This window comes from Budorcas taxicolor, chromosome 17 (assembly GCF_023091745.1).
Source record: "Budorcas taxicolor isolate Tak-1 chromosome 17, Takin1.1, whole genome shotgun sequence".
Taxonomy (NCBI): Eukaryota; Metazoa; Chordata; class Mammalia; order Artiodactyla; family Bovidae; genus Budorcas; species Budorcas taxicolor.
Window position 1 is genome coordinate 42,134,749 of NC_068926.1, and position 17,334 is coordinate 42,152,082.

The window sequence follows — 17,334 nt, forward strand, 5'->3', positions numbered from 1 at the left end:
ATCAGCCATACAATCATATTTATGTTTTATGGAGCCATTAGTATTATACTAACAACAGTAAGTTTGTTAATTTCTAAATGCTTTTGATGTCTGAGTCCTTTTCTCACCTAATCACAACTAGAAACAGATGTTTCTAAGATTTTATTAAGTGATAAAGTACTCAAGACTAACATTGTTTAATTCTATTTCTAACTAATTTAAGCTATTAAGAATATAAAGTTTTATCTCATCTCCATTCTCTTGACAGAGGGAATAAGCGAATAGTGTTTCCTTTTCTTTAAATGTACCACAGACCTACAATTTGCCTAGTAAACTCTATTCAACAAAGGCCTTCAATGATCTCTCAATTGAAATAACTTTTATGTTTAATTTTTTTTCTCATAATATCCTGTTCTGTTCCTTAATAGTACATAGCATTATTATAGTTGCATATTTATTGAACAGTAAAACATCATGACTGTTCACCTTGACGGGGCAGGCTAGTTCTGTTTAACATTATGTTTTTGGATCTGCTGCAGTGCCTGTCTGGCAAATATTAGATGCTGAGAGAAATTTATTGAACAAACACATGAAGGCTTGAACACAAGCCAGCCAGCCAAGTGGTACCCGTGTGTGAACCTTTCATAAATCTTCCAACTCCTGTTAAGACAGATACTTCCTCCTCCATGCTCTTAGACCACATTGCATTATAACCTGCAATACTGCAGCACTGATTATGTGTGAACACTTTCATTCCCCTCTAAACAGTGAATTCATGGGGTGTGGTCTAGGCTTTCTTTCCTTTCTCTGTATCCCTCATTCCAGACACATAGAATGTCCTCAATAAATGCACATATGCACACTGTACATTCAAATAAAATATATGCCCGAGATACTGTGTACATTTTGAATGGACGTGCATATGGACATTTATTTAATCATAACCATGTATTATTTGTTTCAAAACATTCCATTCCATGAAGGAACATCATTTGCAGCAACACTGATGGATCTAGAGGTTATCATACTAAATGAAATAAGCCAAAGACAAATACCATACGATATTATTTACATGTGGGATCTAAAATATGATACAAAGGAACTTACCTATGAAACAGAAATGGTCTCACAGACATAGAGAACAGATTTTTGGTTGCCGAGAGGGAGAGATGGGGGAGTGAAGGACTGGGATTTGGGGATTAGCAAATTCAAACTATTATATATAGAATGGATAAATAACAAAGTCCTAGTGTATAGCACAGAGAACTCTATTCAATATTCTTTGACAAACCATCATGGAAAAGAATATAAGAAAGAATGTATATATATAGATAGATATAGATAGATATAACTGAATCACTTTGCTGTATAGGAGAAACGAACTAACATTGGAAATCAACTATACTTCAATAAAATAAATTTTAAGAAGTTCCATTCTCTATATTCCCAGTTGTTCTCATAGTTTCTCTCTTCTGGTTTTGAAGGAAATATTTTCTTATAGGCTTTCACCAACCTGTATTATGATGAGTCATGAACACACACATTTTTAAAACCAAAGGCTAATGACTATTATTAAAATTCAGTTTTAATGAGAATCTCTTCTGAAATTCAAATGAGTTGTTGAGGTCACATTTGAACAAGAGGCCTTCAGGTTAAAAACAATCCCAGTCTCACATCCTGAGATAAGATTAAGACTTTTCTACTGATATGTTCACTTCTCTGGCATATGACATTTTGTTCTTCCTCATAACAAGCTAGTTTTGTTCACTTATTCAATGTTTCATGAGAAATCTATTTTGTATATCTTAGGCTTTGTATTATTCTATATCAATTAAGGCTTCATCAACATTTGCATTTGCAAAATGTTTTGTGTTATACAGATTAATGAATCTAATTTTCTCTTCAAAGCCTAGAGAGAGAATATATGCATGGTAAACTGCATATTTTATTTCCAATCCTATATTATTCCAAGGAATAATTTTATATATATCCATTTATATATGTAAATAACATATAAATGAATATATATGTATATAGCATTATTGTAAGGAAAATATAAATATACATTTTCAGTTGGAAAAGAAGCAGATCCCAGTGGAGGAGACTTCAGTCAGTAAATTCTGATGCTTTTCACCACCACCCCTGGTCATACCCCTGTCTGTATAACATGACTTTATTGCTATCACTTGAATATCACTACATGGTTGTTGCATTCTGAAAGATCTTAAATTTTGAAAGAAAAATCCTGTGAAGAGCACAGATAAAGCATCTATATCTCTGGTATCATGTTATTCTTTAAAATACTGCAAATTAATACATCTAGTTTACTTCTCAAACAGAAAGGACGAAGTATATCTCCACTATGTATTTTATTTTCATAAGTGACACAAAACCTACCTACTAGGAGGAAAAAATTTCTTCTTGGAAAAATAAACAGCTGCTCTTTCTGAAGACGTAAACCCACTCAGACAACAATCCAGGTTTAGCACACCACATTGTATTATCCTAAATGTTTGATCATTCATGTCTTGCCAAAGAATTCATATATTACTTATTTTCCCTTAGGACTCAGACTTATTTTCACTTAATATGTGTCTATGTCTTTATCTCTAAAAAGTTCGAAGGAACTGGATTTTAAATTTCCATTTCAAAATACTCAAGTTTAGGACAACAATTACCATACTCAACATGAGCCACGAATCATGTACTGAATATATGTAATGATTAGTGTGATGTGTCTGCACTGTTGGGGACCCCCTGTTATTGCTCACTGAAGCCAGAGATAATCTAACTGATGATCTGTGCTGTATCCTCCCTAAACCGGCAAAAACTGCTGCACCAGCATCTCACAATCTCACACACACTCTGCAAACGCTGACACTGCTCGCAGCCTCTAAATTTGGTGCCTTAGGAAACAGAGGAGCAAACCTGGTCTACGATGTCGTTGACTTTGTCCCGCTCACAGTCCAGGATGACACGCCGCTCCTTTTTTAGCTCCAGATCCTGGAAGAGGGAGCGGTAAGTCTCATCTTTCTTGTCGTTGTTAATGTTCCCCACGTTGATGGCAGTCACTTGCCACTTCTTCTCGGCGGCAGAATCCAGCACGGCCTGCAGGGTGGACAAGCCTAGGAAGACAGAGAGACGTGGGGCCTGATGAGGAGGCTGGAAAAACGCAGAACCGCGCTGGGAAACTGACAGCACATATATTCTGAAGGCTGATATTTTTGTGCAATTAAGGGGATACTAACACCTCTAAAAAGCTACAGCTAAAATCCTTATCAACATCCACTCATTTCCACTTTACATCAACGGCTCTTTCCTCTAACTGCCATTATTTTGATGAAAAGAGTCATAGTTTGAGGAAAAACCACACCCCTTTCTTTCAGCCCCCTTTTCTCAACTGTCTTCCTCTGAATAGTACCAAAGTGTGATTTTTTTTTTTTTAATTCTTTGGGGTTTTGTTTTGTCTTGTTTTGCCAAACTGAGCAGCATGTGAGATCTTAGTTCTCCTAGGAGGGTTTGAAACTGCAAGGTTGGCAGTCTGTAAAAGCACCCAGTCCCAACCACTGGACTGCCTGGGAATTCCCTATCTCTGTTTCTTTTTTTGTTGTTGTTGTTGAGTTACATGTTTTTGCTTTAAGTTTTTTTTTTTTTTTTTAATGTGGACCAGTTCTAAAGTCTTTATTTAATTAGTTACAGTATTGCTTCTGTTGTTTATATTCTGTTGTTTATATTTATGTTATTTTTGGCTTCAAGGCATGTGTAATCTTCGCTCCCTGACCACGTATTGCACCCACATTCCCTGCATTGGAAGGTGAAGTCTTGACCACTGGGACTGTGGAAGCCTCTTGTACAGAATGGAAAAGTAATATTTGTTTATCTATGACAGTCTATTTCACATTATTATCCTGAAGAGGCTGAGTCTGTTTTCAGTGAGATTAGTCTATGTGGGTCTCTGTGAGCCTAAAAGCCAATCATCTCTGAGGCTCTACTTCGGCTCCTATCGTTTTCCAGTCAGCAGTTGTTATTTCTTCCGCAGCCTTCTGTTATATCATTTTTTGTGTGTATTATTGGGACTAATGCTGCAGAAATTACATGTTCACCTCTTAACCAGATGGGCAGCCAGCTTTCTCACACATATTAGATACATTTACTTAACTTCCCAAATGTGAGACCAGTCTACTAGTAGTAACCACTTATAGCATCATACAACTTAGAAGATGGTATTTTTATTTTTAGTTGTTCACACATTACCTCACATGAATTTGGAGGAGGAACACTTTGGGAACATCTTTCTTAAAGTTAATTCTGCCATTTAACATTTGGAAAACCAGTATATGAATGTGTCTTTCATGTTACCTCAACTCTTCATAGTCAACACAAATTCAGCACTTCTACAAAGAGCTTAATGAACGATAAAAATCAAGGCTCCAAAAAGAATTCAGGTCTCCTCACATCATCTTCCTTATTCCAGACAGACAATACTATTGATCCTCTTTTATCCATAGAATGTGGGACTTATCCAATTTAATCACATGACTGTAAAAGCTTTATTCATGTACTGAACTTTATGTAATTCTACTTACCACAACAAAACAATATGTGCATTCTAAATCTTGTTGAAAATTACCTGATCCTGGAAAATATTGTTAAAGTTTTTACTGATTCTATACTGGCGAAGGATAGTTGAGAAGGGTCTAGAACATCTTGTTACACCATAAAGCAAGGAAACTCTGCAAAACTACCAGCACTGGGTCAAGGACTCAGAAACCAATTTGAGAAGAATCACTTTAAATAAAGATGAGGCAATGTGAACATCAGTAAGAATAATATCTACAAAAGACTTAAATACATATATTTTTAAATCCATAAATTAGCAATGACACTAATAAAAACATGTGATTGCCTTTGAAAGATGCCATTTGATGGCTTTTTGAAAGGAGCCAAGTAATTATTTTGAAAACTGGTAAATAAAGGAAAATAAACAAGCTTTTTTCCTGCCTTTCCTATATGAACTCTACTCAGGGTGATAAGGGAGGTTTTTCTTTTTGGAAAAAACTCCAGCTAATAAATGATGAAATAATACAGATTCAGAATTATAACCAATCTTGCAACACAGAGTGAATTAATGAATCAAGACAACAATAGTCAACTAATGCTAACAACACAAAAAGAGAGAGATGGCCAGAAGTTATCTTTCAAATGGGGATACTCAACATCACCTATGCAGTATTCACGCCAAAAAAGCTAATGTGAACCTCAACAAGCATCTAGAACTAATTATCCTTTCATGAGGAATATAGGCAATGAGCTAAATGCCACAATGGTGCAATCATCAAATTCCAAATTGTGGGACTCTCTTCAAGAAAATTAGAGATACCAAGGGAACATTTCATGTGAAGATGAGGACAATAAAGGACAGAAACATTATGTACCTAAGAGAAGCAGAAGATACTAAGAAGAGAGGGGAAGAATACACAGAAAAACTATACAAAAAAGATCTTAATGACCCAGATAATCATGATGGTGTGTTCACTTGCCTAGAGCCAGACATCCTGGAGTGCAAAGTCAAGTGGGCCTTAGGAAGCATAACTACGAACAAAGTTAGTGGAGGTGATGGAGTTCCAGCTGAGCTATTTCAAATCCTAAAAAATGATGCTGTGAAAGTGCTGCACACATATTTTGCAATATGCCAGCAAATCTGGAATATTCAGCAGTGGCCAAAGGACTGGAAAAGGTCAGTTTTCATTCCAATTCCAAAGAAAGGCAATGCCAAAGAATGTCTAAATTACCACAAAATTGCACTCATCTCACACACCAGCAAAGTAATGCTCAAAATTCGCCAAGCAAGGCTTCAACAGTACATGAACTGGGAACTTCCAGATGCTCAAGCTGGATTTAGAAGAGGCAGAGAAACCAGAGATCAAATTGCCAATATCCACTGGATCATGGGAAAAACAACAGAATTATAGAAAAACATCTACTTCTGCTTCACTGGGGCTTCCCTGATAGCTCAGTTGGTGAAGAATCTGCCTGCAAAGCAGGAGATCCTGGTTCAATTCTTGTCTGGGGAAGATCTGCTAGAGAAGGGATAGGCTACCCACTCCAGTATTCTTGGGCTTCCCTTGTGGCTCAGCTGGTAAATAATCTGCCTACAATGTGGGAGACCTAGGTTCAATTCCTGGGTTGGGAAGATCCCCTGGAGAAGGGAAAGGCTACCCACTCTGGTATTCTGTCCTAGAGAATTCCATGGAAGGTACAGTCCATGGGGTCACAAAGAGACAGGCAGGACTGACTAACTTTCACTTTCATGCTTCACTGACTACTTTAAAGCTTTGATTGTGTGGATCACAACAAACTGTGGAAAATTCTTCAACAGATAGGAATACCAGATCTTACCTGTCTCCTGAAATATTCATATGCAAGTCAAGAAGCAACAATTAGAACCAGACATGGGACAATGACTGGGTTCCAAATTGGGAAAAGAGTATGCCAAGGCTGTATATTGCCACCCTGCATATTTAACTTAGATGCAAGCACATTATACAAAATGCCAGGCTAGATGAAGCACAAGCTGGAATCAAGATCGCTGGGAGAAATATCAATAACCTCAGATATGCAGATGACACCACACTATGGCAAAAAGCAAAGAGAAACTAAAGAGCTTCTTGATGAAAGTGAAAGAGGAGAATGAAAGTGTTGCCTTAAAATTCAACATTCAAAAAACTAAGGTCATGGCATCCTGTTCCATCACTTCATAGCAAATAGATGGGGGTTTCAATGGAAACAGTGACAGACTTTACTTTCTTGGTCTCCAAAATCACTGCAGATGGTGACTGCAGCCATGAAACTGAAACACACTTGCTTCTTGGAAGAAAAGCTATGACAAAGCTAGACAGCATATTAAAAAGCAGAGACATCAGTTTTCTGACAGAGGTACGTATAGTCAAAGCTATGATTTTTCCAGTAGTCATGCATGGATGTGAGATTTGGACATAAAGAAAGCTTAGCACTGAAGAACTGATGCTTTTGAACTGTGGTGTTGAAGAAGACTCTTGAAAGCCCCCTGGAGGCAAGATTACACCAGTCAATCCTAAAGGAAATCAGTCCTGAATATTCATTGGAAGGACTGATGCTGAAGCTGAAGTTCCAATGCTTTGGCCACCACATGTGAAGAAATGGCTCATTGTAAGAGACCCTGGTGCTGGGAATGATTGAAGGCAGGAGGAGAAGGGACGACAGAGGAAGAGCTGGCATCACCAACTCAACTGACATGCATTTGAGCAAGTGCCTGGAGTTGGTGAAGGACAGGAAAGGCTGACATGCTGTAGTTCATGGTGTCGCAAAGAGTGGGACATGACTGAGCGACTGAACTGACTGACAGACTGTGGGGGAAGTCTCTATATCACCTTATAAAAGGCTTATAATATACATTAACCAATTGGATATATGGGGCTCATTTTTATCCTGATTCAAACTGTGAAAAAAGCATCATCTGAAAAAAGCAGATGATGTTAGAAACAAATTAATGTTAACTTGCCTATATATGATAATAATACTGTGGTTATATTTAAACCAAGAGAATTATTCTTTCAAAATACAAACTGAAATATTTACTGATGAAATAACAGGATGTGAAGTATCTGCTTGAAAATAATGCTGAAGGGCAGAAGGACAGAGATAAAATGACATTCCTCTTATCAGTCATTAATAAAGTTGCCGTAAGGGTGCTGGCTGCTGCTGCTGCTGCTAAGTCGCTTCAGTCGTGTCCGACTCTATGTGACCCCATAGATGGCAGCCCACCAGGCTCCCCCATCCCTGGGATTCTCCAGGCTGGAGGGTCTCCATATTATTCTGTCCTTGTTGTTATTTAAAATATTTCATAATGAAAATTAAAAATAATTTACTTCCATTTCAAATTGAAAAGTAGAATCATAAATTAAACTTAAAATGAATTATGTGGAGTTTTGTGGCAAAACAACAAACTCAGTTTCCTCCATTTGGTCTTGTTAGAACAATAAAAGCAAAATTAAAATAAACAAGATTTTCTCAAGGGATAATTTAAATAGGGACTACATGCCATTGTAAAAAATATATTAATGAAGACTTCTTTTAAAAAATTCAGGGATCACCTATGATTTCTGTTCACTGTAAATAAATAGCCAGGTTTCTCAGATGGCACAGTGGTAAAGAATCACCTGCCAATGCAGGAAGCACAAGAGACACAATCCTTCCAGGATGTAATTCAAGTCCTTTTCTTGATTTTCATCATCAGTGAGGACAGTACCACAGTTGGTCATCAGAATCAATTTGATAGCTATTAATGTGCTTGAAAACAGTTATTCAGTTCATTCAGTTTTCTTTTCTAGTAGGGAAAAAAAAACCTAATTTTCTAAACTTTTTCCACTGTCAAGGTCCTGCCTTTTCACATTCCAATCATGATGTGACTCTGCTTTGCCACCTCTTTAAAAACTGTATATCAGTTTTACATATACATATGCATGCGTGTGCATCTAAGTCACTTCAGTAGTGTCTGACTCTTTGTGACCCTATGGGCTGTAGGCCTCTAGGCTCTTCAGTCCATTGGATTCTCCAGGCAAGAATACTGGAGTGGCTTGCCCTGCCCTCCTTCAGGGGATCTTCTAGACCCATGTATAGAACTTGCGTCTCCTGCATTTCAGGTTGGTTCTTTACCATCGAGCCACCAGGGAAGCCCACACATACGTGTATTTCTTTCCTTTTGGACTTTCTTCCCATTCAGGTCACCACAGAGCACTAAGTTCCCTGGGCTATACAGTAGGTTCCCTATAGTTTTCTATTTTATACATAATATCAATAGTGTATATGTGCCAATCCCAGTCTCCCTATTCATTTCATAGCCCCCTTCTTTCCCTTAGTATAAAATGTTTGTTCCCTTCCTCTGTCTCTATTTCTGCTTTGCAAGTAAGATCATCTATACCATTTTTCTAGATTCCACAGGCATTAATATACAGTATTTGTTTTCCTCTTTCTGACTTACTTCACTCTGACAGCCTCTGTGATGACCTAAATGGGAAGGAAATCCAAAAAGAGGGAGTGTATGTGAATGTGAAGCTGGTTAACTTGCTGCACAGTAGAAACTGACACAGCACTGTAAAACAACTACACTCCAAAAAGAAAAATATTAAACCACCTAACCCAAGACCTCTTTAAATACATTATTCTGGTTTTTTATACTTAGTATTTGAAGCTATTATATACATGCACAAATAAAAATTCTCTTTTTGCACACCTTAAATAATCATATCATGGGTGGTGATCTATGTTATAAATTGTCATATAGCACTTATACATGAGCTTCCTTTCTTCCAGGCAATAAATTACTTCATGTTGTTTTCACTTATTATGAGGTTTACCACATACTAAATTATAATTTCAGGTGGTGATATCCTTAATATTCAGTCCTATCCACCATGAGGCTTCCCTGGTGGCTCAGTGATAAAGAAGCCCCTGCCAATGCAGGAGATACAAGAGATGTGGTTTCAGTCCCTGGGCCGGGAAGATCCCTTGGAAGAGGAAATGTCAACCCACTCCACTGTTCTTGCCTGGAGAATCCCACGGGCAGTGGAGCCTGGTGGGCTACAGTCTGTAGGGTTGCAAAGAGATGCACAAAACAGAAACATGCCTGCACATCTATCAACCAACATATATAACAAGACACTTTAAATATAAATGCTAATATGTAAATGAATCTTGAATGATATTTCTAAACCTAACATTTACTGTCAGTTCACCTTGTCCAAATATGGAGATGAAATATAAAATCAATAAAGATGCTTTAAAGAAATGGCTGAGTCAAATTCATCCATTTTATGTATCAAAAATAACATAGTTGTTGCAGATTCTATTATTAAAACTCTCAGAATCAATATTGTGTAATCTCCAAAACCCCCCAAAATACATCCATTTATTGCTGCTAAACTGCCCAGATGGTACAACATCAGAAATGAATTTAGTTTCATCAGAAGACATGGAAGAATATTCAATCATCTCCTAAGAACAAATAGAAATAATTCACAAACCGTGTGCTGATCTGTCTCATATTTTGAAAGGCTGTCTTATTAATCCGTACTTTCAGAGTTGTTTTTTTAGTAATAGTAACTGACTCTCATCAGGCTCTCTATCTATCAGATCTAGTGCCTTAAATCTATTTCTCACTTCCACTGTATAATCATAAGGAATTTGATTTAGGTCATACCTGAATGGTCTAGTGGTTCTGCCTCTTGAGAAACCTATATGCAGGTCAGGAAGCAACAGTCAGAACTGGACATGGAACAACAGACTGGTTCCAAATAAGAAAAGGAGTACCTCAAGGTTGTATATTGTCACCCTGCTTATTTAACTTCTATGCAGTCTACAAATAGAAAAAAAAAAATCTGGAAAATTAACTGTTCTAGCTAATAAATGTACTTAAAATATATTCTGAAAAACATCAAGAATATTATAGAACTCTAAAATAAAGTTCTATACTCTACTAAATGCTCAGATTTCTGGACAGAAGAAAGAATGGCTAAAGTACTGTTACTTATTTCTTTACTGTATTACTTCTTCATGTGCTTAACTGTTGCTGAATTAGTTATAGCTGTATAACCTATTCATAAGCTGACAATCTCCCTAAATCTTCTCTCCAAGTATTACTAGAAGCAGTTAACAGTCTCATCTTGAGCTAGTGTTCATAATACTATGACAAAGTTATAGAAAAACCTACAGCCCCTGAACAAGTGAAGTCTCAGTGTCTTTGGTGCATGCTGAGTCACTTCAGTTGTGTCCGACTCTGTGAGAGGTTATGGACTGTAGCCTGCCAGGTTCCTCTGTCCACGGGATTCTCCAGGAAAGAAGACTGAAGTGGGTTACCATTTCCTTCTCCAGGGGATCTTCCCAACCCAGGGATCGAACCTATGTCTCTTATGTTTCCTGCATTGGCAGGCAGGTTCTTTACCAGTAGTGACACCTAGGAAGCCCCTTAAATATCTGAGTTTTCACATTAATGGATGGGATTAAAAATGACTACTGCAAATAGTTCTATTTCATTTAGACCATGTCTTTTTTCTTAAAAATATTTTCTCTGTTGCATTTAAAATTCACTGCCCTTATTCATCTTTCAGGCACAGAAATTAATATTTATGATCACTAAATCAAAGCAGCATGCCTAGACCAGCTTAGATTAACATATATCTCCCACTCTGACTTTCTCAGGAACATGGTAAAAGAAATTTATAATTTGGAAGCATTTTTATTCTATGCATGGTGCCTTTTTAGAACTGGAATCAATGTGCCTTTCCCTCAGGGAAAAACAGTATGGTTCAAAATTAAAACCAAGTTATAAATCATTAATTCTGGTTTTACCTACTGTCTACAGAAATGTATTACCTTACTTTATCAACACTAACCCAATAAATAAAAACCACATTTTGAGCAAGTTCTGGTTCACATTTAATATATATGTATCCAAAGAAAAACCTACATTGAATGCATTAACATAGGTAACCCCATTACTCTATAGTTCAAATATGTTGAAGATCCATCTAGCTAGTCTTTCTGGAGCTTTAGGAAAGATGCTGGGGTAACAAGGAGTTCCAGGCTGCTGTCACATAGCTTGGGTAAGAGAAGCCTCCAGCAGTTCTAAGGGGTCACATGGCACCCCGATCACAAGTAAACCTGAAATAATCAAAGATCTACACGAAGATCAGGGTGCATCTTTGTCCTCCTTTGTCTACAATTGGTGGGGCGAGGGAACATAACACGAAATAAATGTATGAATAGACATTTTAAAATGTGATACAGCAGCAAAGTTATAACAGTTGTCATTAATAAGGAAAAATCAGAGAGCAAGCATCCCATTTCTATAAGACAAGTAAAACATTACATGAAGGACAAGTCTTTTGCCAGTATTTTGAGTCTTACACATTTATCTCTGAAAACAGATTCAGATAAAAGGCCAGTGTAATACTCTTCATATTATAACATAAGTATCCATTTGAAGAATGGATTGGAGAAGGAAATGGCAACCCACTCCAGTGTTCTTGCCTGGAGAATCCCAGGGACGGAGAAGCCTGGTGGGCCTTCCATCTATGGGGTCGCACAGAGTTGGACATGACTGAAGCAACTTAGCAGCAGTAGCATCCATTTGAAAATAACTTGAAAATGTATCCACAAAGTCAATTTTGACTTTAACATACAACTACTTAATAATATCACTTAATAATATCACTTGAACGGTGACCTCTCTATGGCTGCACTTGAACTCAAATCAATTTGTATAATTTAATGATTGGAGATTATCTCATTGCTTCAATTTCATTTAATATTTCTAAAGTGTTAATAAAATCATTAAAATGTCTCAGGTTCTTTTCACAAGTACATAAGTCTATCCTCATCATCTGATCCTTTATTCCCAGAGCTTGTCTTTCTTCTCTCTTCAAATACTAGAGTTTCTCTTTTTCTATTTATATCAGCTGTTGTCTCCTTGAATTATCTCAAAAGTTCAGCGTCAACTAGAGGGCGCCGTAGAGAGGGTGAAGTGTGTCCCTAAAGATAAAATGTCACCTTCCACCTCATCAAAAAGTAAGCAGAATTCATCTCTGATCCTTTGATTTAGCAAGCAGGATTCAGTTTCTAATATCATCTCAAAACACACAGATGTTCAACTCATTCATTTATTAACCCCATTTACTGACTATCAACTCTGTTCCAGCATTATCTTAAGCACTGTATGTACAGTTAAGTGTAGTGGTTACTGCCAGGGCATTGACTTCCTAGGCATATAGCCAGATCTTAAATAAAGAGATTAAAATCTGTGTAATTAAACAGTTCCTAGAACAGACTAGAAGCTTAATTCTTGGGTGAAAGAATGAACATCAATATTAATTATATATTGTGATAAGTACTAGAGGAAAAACAGAGATTACTTTGAGAGAAGATAACAATATTAAATGCATCTCTGTGGGAATGTTATATACCCTGAGACCTAAGCAGAAATATTTAGAAGAATGTGCAGAGATTTGAGGTGAAAGAGTTTGGTACATCTGAGAAAGTGAAAAAATGTTAGTGAAAAGGGTTTAGCTTGTTAGATGAGCAAGACCGTAGTATAAATGGGCAGGAACCAAATACAAATAAGACCCTAAAGTCATGTTAGTAATTTTTAACTTTATCTTCATTATAATGAAGAGTCATTGCAGTATATTAAGCAAGGGATCAATGTGGCCAGAAAAGCACATAAAACAGTCTAAAAATAGAGCTACCATATGATCCAGCAATCCCACTCCTGGGCATGTGCTGCGCTCGGTCATTTAGTCATGTCAGACTATTTGCAACCCCACAGACAGTAACCCACCAGGATCCTTGTGAAATTTTCCAGGCAACAATACTGAAGTGGGTTGCCATTTTCTACTCCAGGAGATCTTCCCAAACACAGGAACTGAACCCACATTTCTTGTGTCTCCTGCATTGGCAGGTGGGTTCTTTACCACTGAGCCAGCTGAGAAGCCACTCCTGGGCATATATCCAGGGAAAACCATAATTCAAAAAGATGGACCCTGATGTTCATAGCAGCACTATTTACGATAGCCATATATGAAAACTACCTAAATGTCCATCTACAGAAAAATGGATAAAGGTGTGGTGTGTATATACAATGAAATATACTCAGTCATCAAAAAATTCAATAATGCCATTTGCAGCAACATGGATGGACCTAGAGATTGTCATATTAAGTGAAATAAGTCAGACAAAGACAAATATCATATGATATCACTTATACATGGAATCTAAAAAAAATTGCCAAAAATGAACTTATTTACAAAGCAGAACCAGACTCGCAGACATAGAAAACAAACTTATGATTACCAAAGGGTAAACAGAGTGAGAGATAAATTAGAATCTTGGGATTAATATGCACACACTAGTACATATAGAATAGATAAACACCAAGGACCTACTGTATAGCATAAGGAACTCGATTCAATATCTTATAACATTCTATGTGGGGAAAAAAATCTGAAAGAGTGGATATATGTATACGTATAACTGAACTTTGCTGTATACCTGAAACTAACACAATATTGTAAATCAACTCTACCCCAATATAAAGCAATGACTAAATTTAAAGAAATTCAAAGTTTCTGGCTCCTTTATGGAAAGTGGATTGAAGAGAAACAAGTACAGAAATGGAAGGATGAAGGATGAGCACATGGGCCTCGAGACTTGGCAAGGACACAGAGGAGTGGCTACAAGTAAGTCATTTAGATGGTAGAACTCCTCGAAGAGGGGTCAAGAGTGAAGGAGTCAGCAGAGGGCAAGATGCTAAGCCCTTTATCACATGAAAAAGAAGGCTACTTCAGAGCAATCCAGCACACTGGAATCTGTATTTACTCTAAACAGTTCTGTGTTTCCGTTTCTCACTCCCCATGGGTAGAGCAAAGCTCTCCCTTTTCAAAGCAGGAAGAAACTTGCTCAGTTTGTATGGTGATGACTGACTCCCACAGCGTTCTCACTCTCAGGACTGGAGACCAGGATAGAGAACCTGACACCAGGCTCTGATTGCTGCAGTCAATGTCTGCAAACTGATCCTGGAGAAGGGCTGGTAGCTGGCTCCCGGCTCAGCTGTCTTTGCAGGAAAGCAAGGTGCCTTCTCCTGGTAGGAATAAGCTTCTGGTTTTCCCTTAAATCTTTAAAGCACTGCTGCTCCCTGAACAGGCTGGTATTTTGGCAACGGTGGTCCTTAGTACTTCTGAGTTTGGTGGTGGATACTCTTGAGAAAAATCACCTATGACCATGTGCACAAAGAATTCATACTATTTTAGGAAGTACACAGGCCCACTGAAGCTGAATCACAGACCCAGGAATGGTTAGCAATACCTAGAATTCTATAACATGTAAGGTTAATCAGGTCTGCTAGTACCAAACTTCAGGACAAATGATGTGGGAAACACAAAGCAAGTGCCCTTACCCCCACATAAAAACTAGCGTAATGAGCCTAGACTCTAATTGTCATGCTAATCCAAACCATCTCTTCATAAGTAAACTCATAAGTAAACACAAGGACTTGTCACAAAGCTTTGGTGTCAAAAGACTTGAGTTCAGCTGAACCACACATGAATGGATCATGAAAAAGTCTTGCAATGTCTCTAAGATTCAGGAATCTCATTACAAAGCAAGGTTAATAACAACCATCCTTGCCTGGTAAAACTTTTACATGGGAAATATGTAACTCTTATACATTTTTTAGATGTTCTTATTTGCATATTTACTCAAATCTTACTTAAACTAGTTTCCAAGGAATCACTTCACTCACCTTGGACTGGAAATATAGTCCTCCTAGGGTCTGAGATGCTGATATCAGAAAGGGCTTTTCATATTACAACACAACATACAGGCATTGTATGAAGACAATCTATCTCTATAAATTGTTTTATTCTAAATATGCTTCCTAGTTCAAACTGAATTTCATTTTCAGAGCATAGTTAAACCAAGTTACCCTTGGACTATGGCTTCCCCGGTGGCTCAGCAGTAAACAATCTGCCTGCAATGGAGAAGACACAAGTTCGATTCCTGCGTCGGGAAGATCCCCTGGAGGAGGGCGTGGCAACCCACTCCAGTATTCTTGCCTGTAGAATCCAATGGACAGAGGAAACTGGTGGGCTATAGCCCATAGGCTAACAAAGAGTCAGACACTACTGAAGGGACTAAGCATGCATGCACCCTTGGAATATACTCACACAGCTCTATATCATGTGTAAGTATGAATGTACTGTGTGGGCATTGAACTTGACCCATTACAGAGAGAGAGAGGCATTGTCACTTACCTCTGTCACTGTCATAGAGGTAGGCAAACTTGTCCCACTGGTAGTACTCAATCAAGCTGAGGAGGGCTCCTTTGAGGTCTGGTCGCATCTGAATGACAAATGGATGGGTGCCATCTGTTGGGAAGCTGGGAGTGATGAAGGACACATGGAGTGTGCCACAAAATGATGTGATGGTGTTTACTGACTTCTTGTCATAAAATCCAAAAATAGCATAGACTCCTCTTGAAAACTGGGAGCAGACTAGAAGAACAAGGGAAATAGAAAGATAAATCATTGAAATTGACATATAATCACATGCATTTGCTTGAAGCTAATGTCATTTTATATAATATACAAAAGAATCAACAAATTAAAACATAGAGAGAGCTGATAATTCATCAAATTTATGAAGATTTACTGTATTTGAGAAATACAAAGAATTATAAAATATTAAAAAATAATTCTGGTTATGGGACTATATCGAACTTAAAAGTTTTTGCACAGTGGAAGAAACTATCAACAAATCTAAAAAGGCAGCCTACTGAATGGGAGGGGATATTTGCAAATTATATATCTGATTGGGGGTTAATATCCAGCATATACAAATAACTCATATAGCTCAACAAAAAAATGAAAACAACCCAATTAAAAAGTGGGCAGAGGACCTGAGTAGATATTTTTCCCAAGAAGACATACAGATGGCCAACAGACACATGAAAAGATGTTCAACATCATTAATATTGGGGAAATGTAAATTAAACCCCACAATGAGGCATCACCTCACACCCATTAAAATGGGCATCATCAAAACACAACAAATAACAAGTGTTGGCAATATATGGAGAAAGGCAAACCCTTGCACAATGTTAGTAGAAATGTAAATTTGTACAGCAACTATGGAAAACATTACAGTGGTTCCTCAAAAAATTAAAAGTAGAACTACCACACAACCAAGCAATTCTACTTCTGGATACTTTTCTAAAATAATGCACCCCTAAAATGTTCATAGCAGCGTTATTCGTAATAGCCAAGACATGGAAGCAACATAAGTGACCATCAACATATATGTAGGTAAAAAAGATGTAGTGTATATATATATATATATATATATATATATATATATATATATGGAAATATTACTCAGCTATAAAAAAAAGAAAAAAATCATGGATAGACCTAAAGGATATTGTGCTAAATGCAATAAGCAAATACTTTATGATTTCACTTATATGTGGAATCTAAAAGACAAAACAATTATGTAAATATAACAAAACAGAAACAGATACAGAGAATAAAGAGATGATCACCAGTGGGGTGGGGATAAGGGGTGGGGATGAGTGAAATATGTGAAGGTAATCAAGAGGTACGAATTCTAGTTGCAAGATAAATGAGTCATAGTGATGAAATGTATATTGTGAGGAATATAGTCAATAGTACTTTACATGGTGACAGATGGACTTATCATGGTGATTATTTTGTAATATGCAGAAATAAGGAATTATGTTGTGTACCAGGCACTAACATAGCACTGGAG

At 37.2% G+C, this 17,334-nt stretch overlaps 1 protein-coding gene across 1 annotated transcript in view; it reads right to left on the reverse strand.

Annotated features, from left to right (window-relative positions):
* GRIA2 (glutamate ionotropic receptor AMPA type subunit 2) overlaps positions 1-17,334 on the reverse strand; it is a 195,425-nt gene that overhangs the window by 78,342 nt on the left and 99,749 nt on the right. Inside the window, exons 3-4 of the mRNA XM_052654312.1 lie at positions 15,822-16,061; positions 2,908-3,104 (exon numbers count right to left, since the gene is read on the reverse strand). Coding sequence (XP_052510272.1) covers positions 2,908-3,104; positions 15,822-16,061 — 437 coding nt within the window. The remainder of the gene's footprint in view (positions 1-2,907; positions 3,105-15,821; positions 16,062-17,334) is intronic.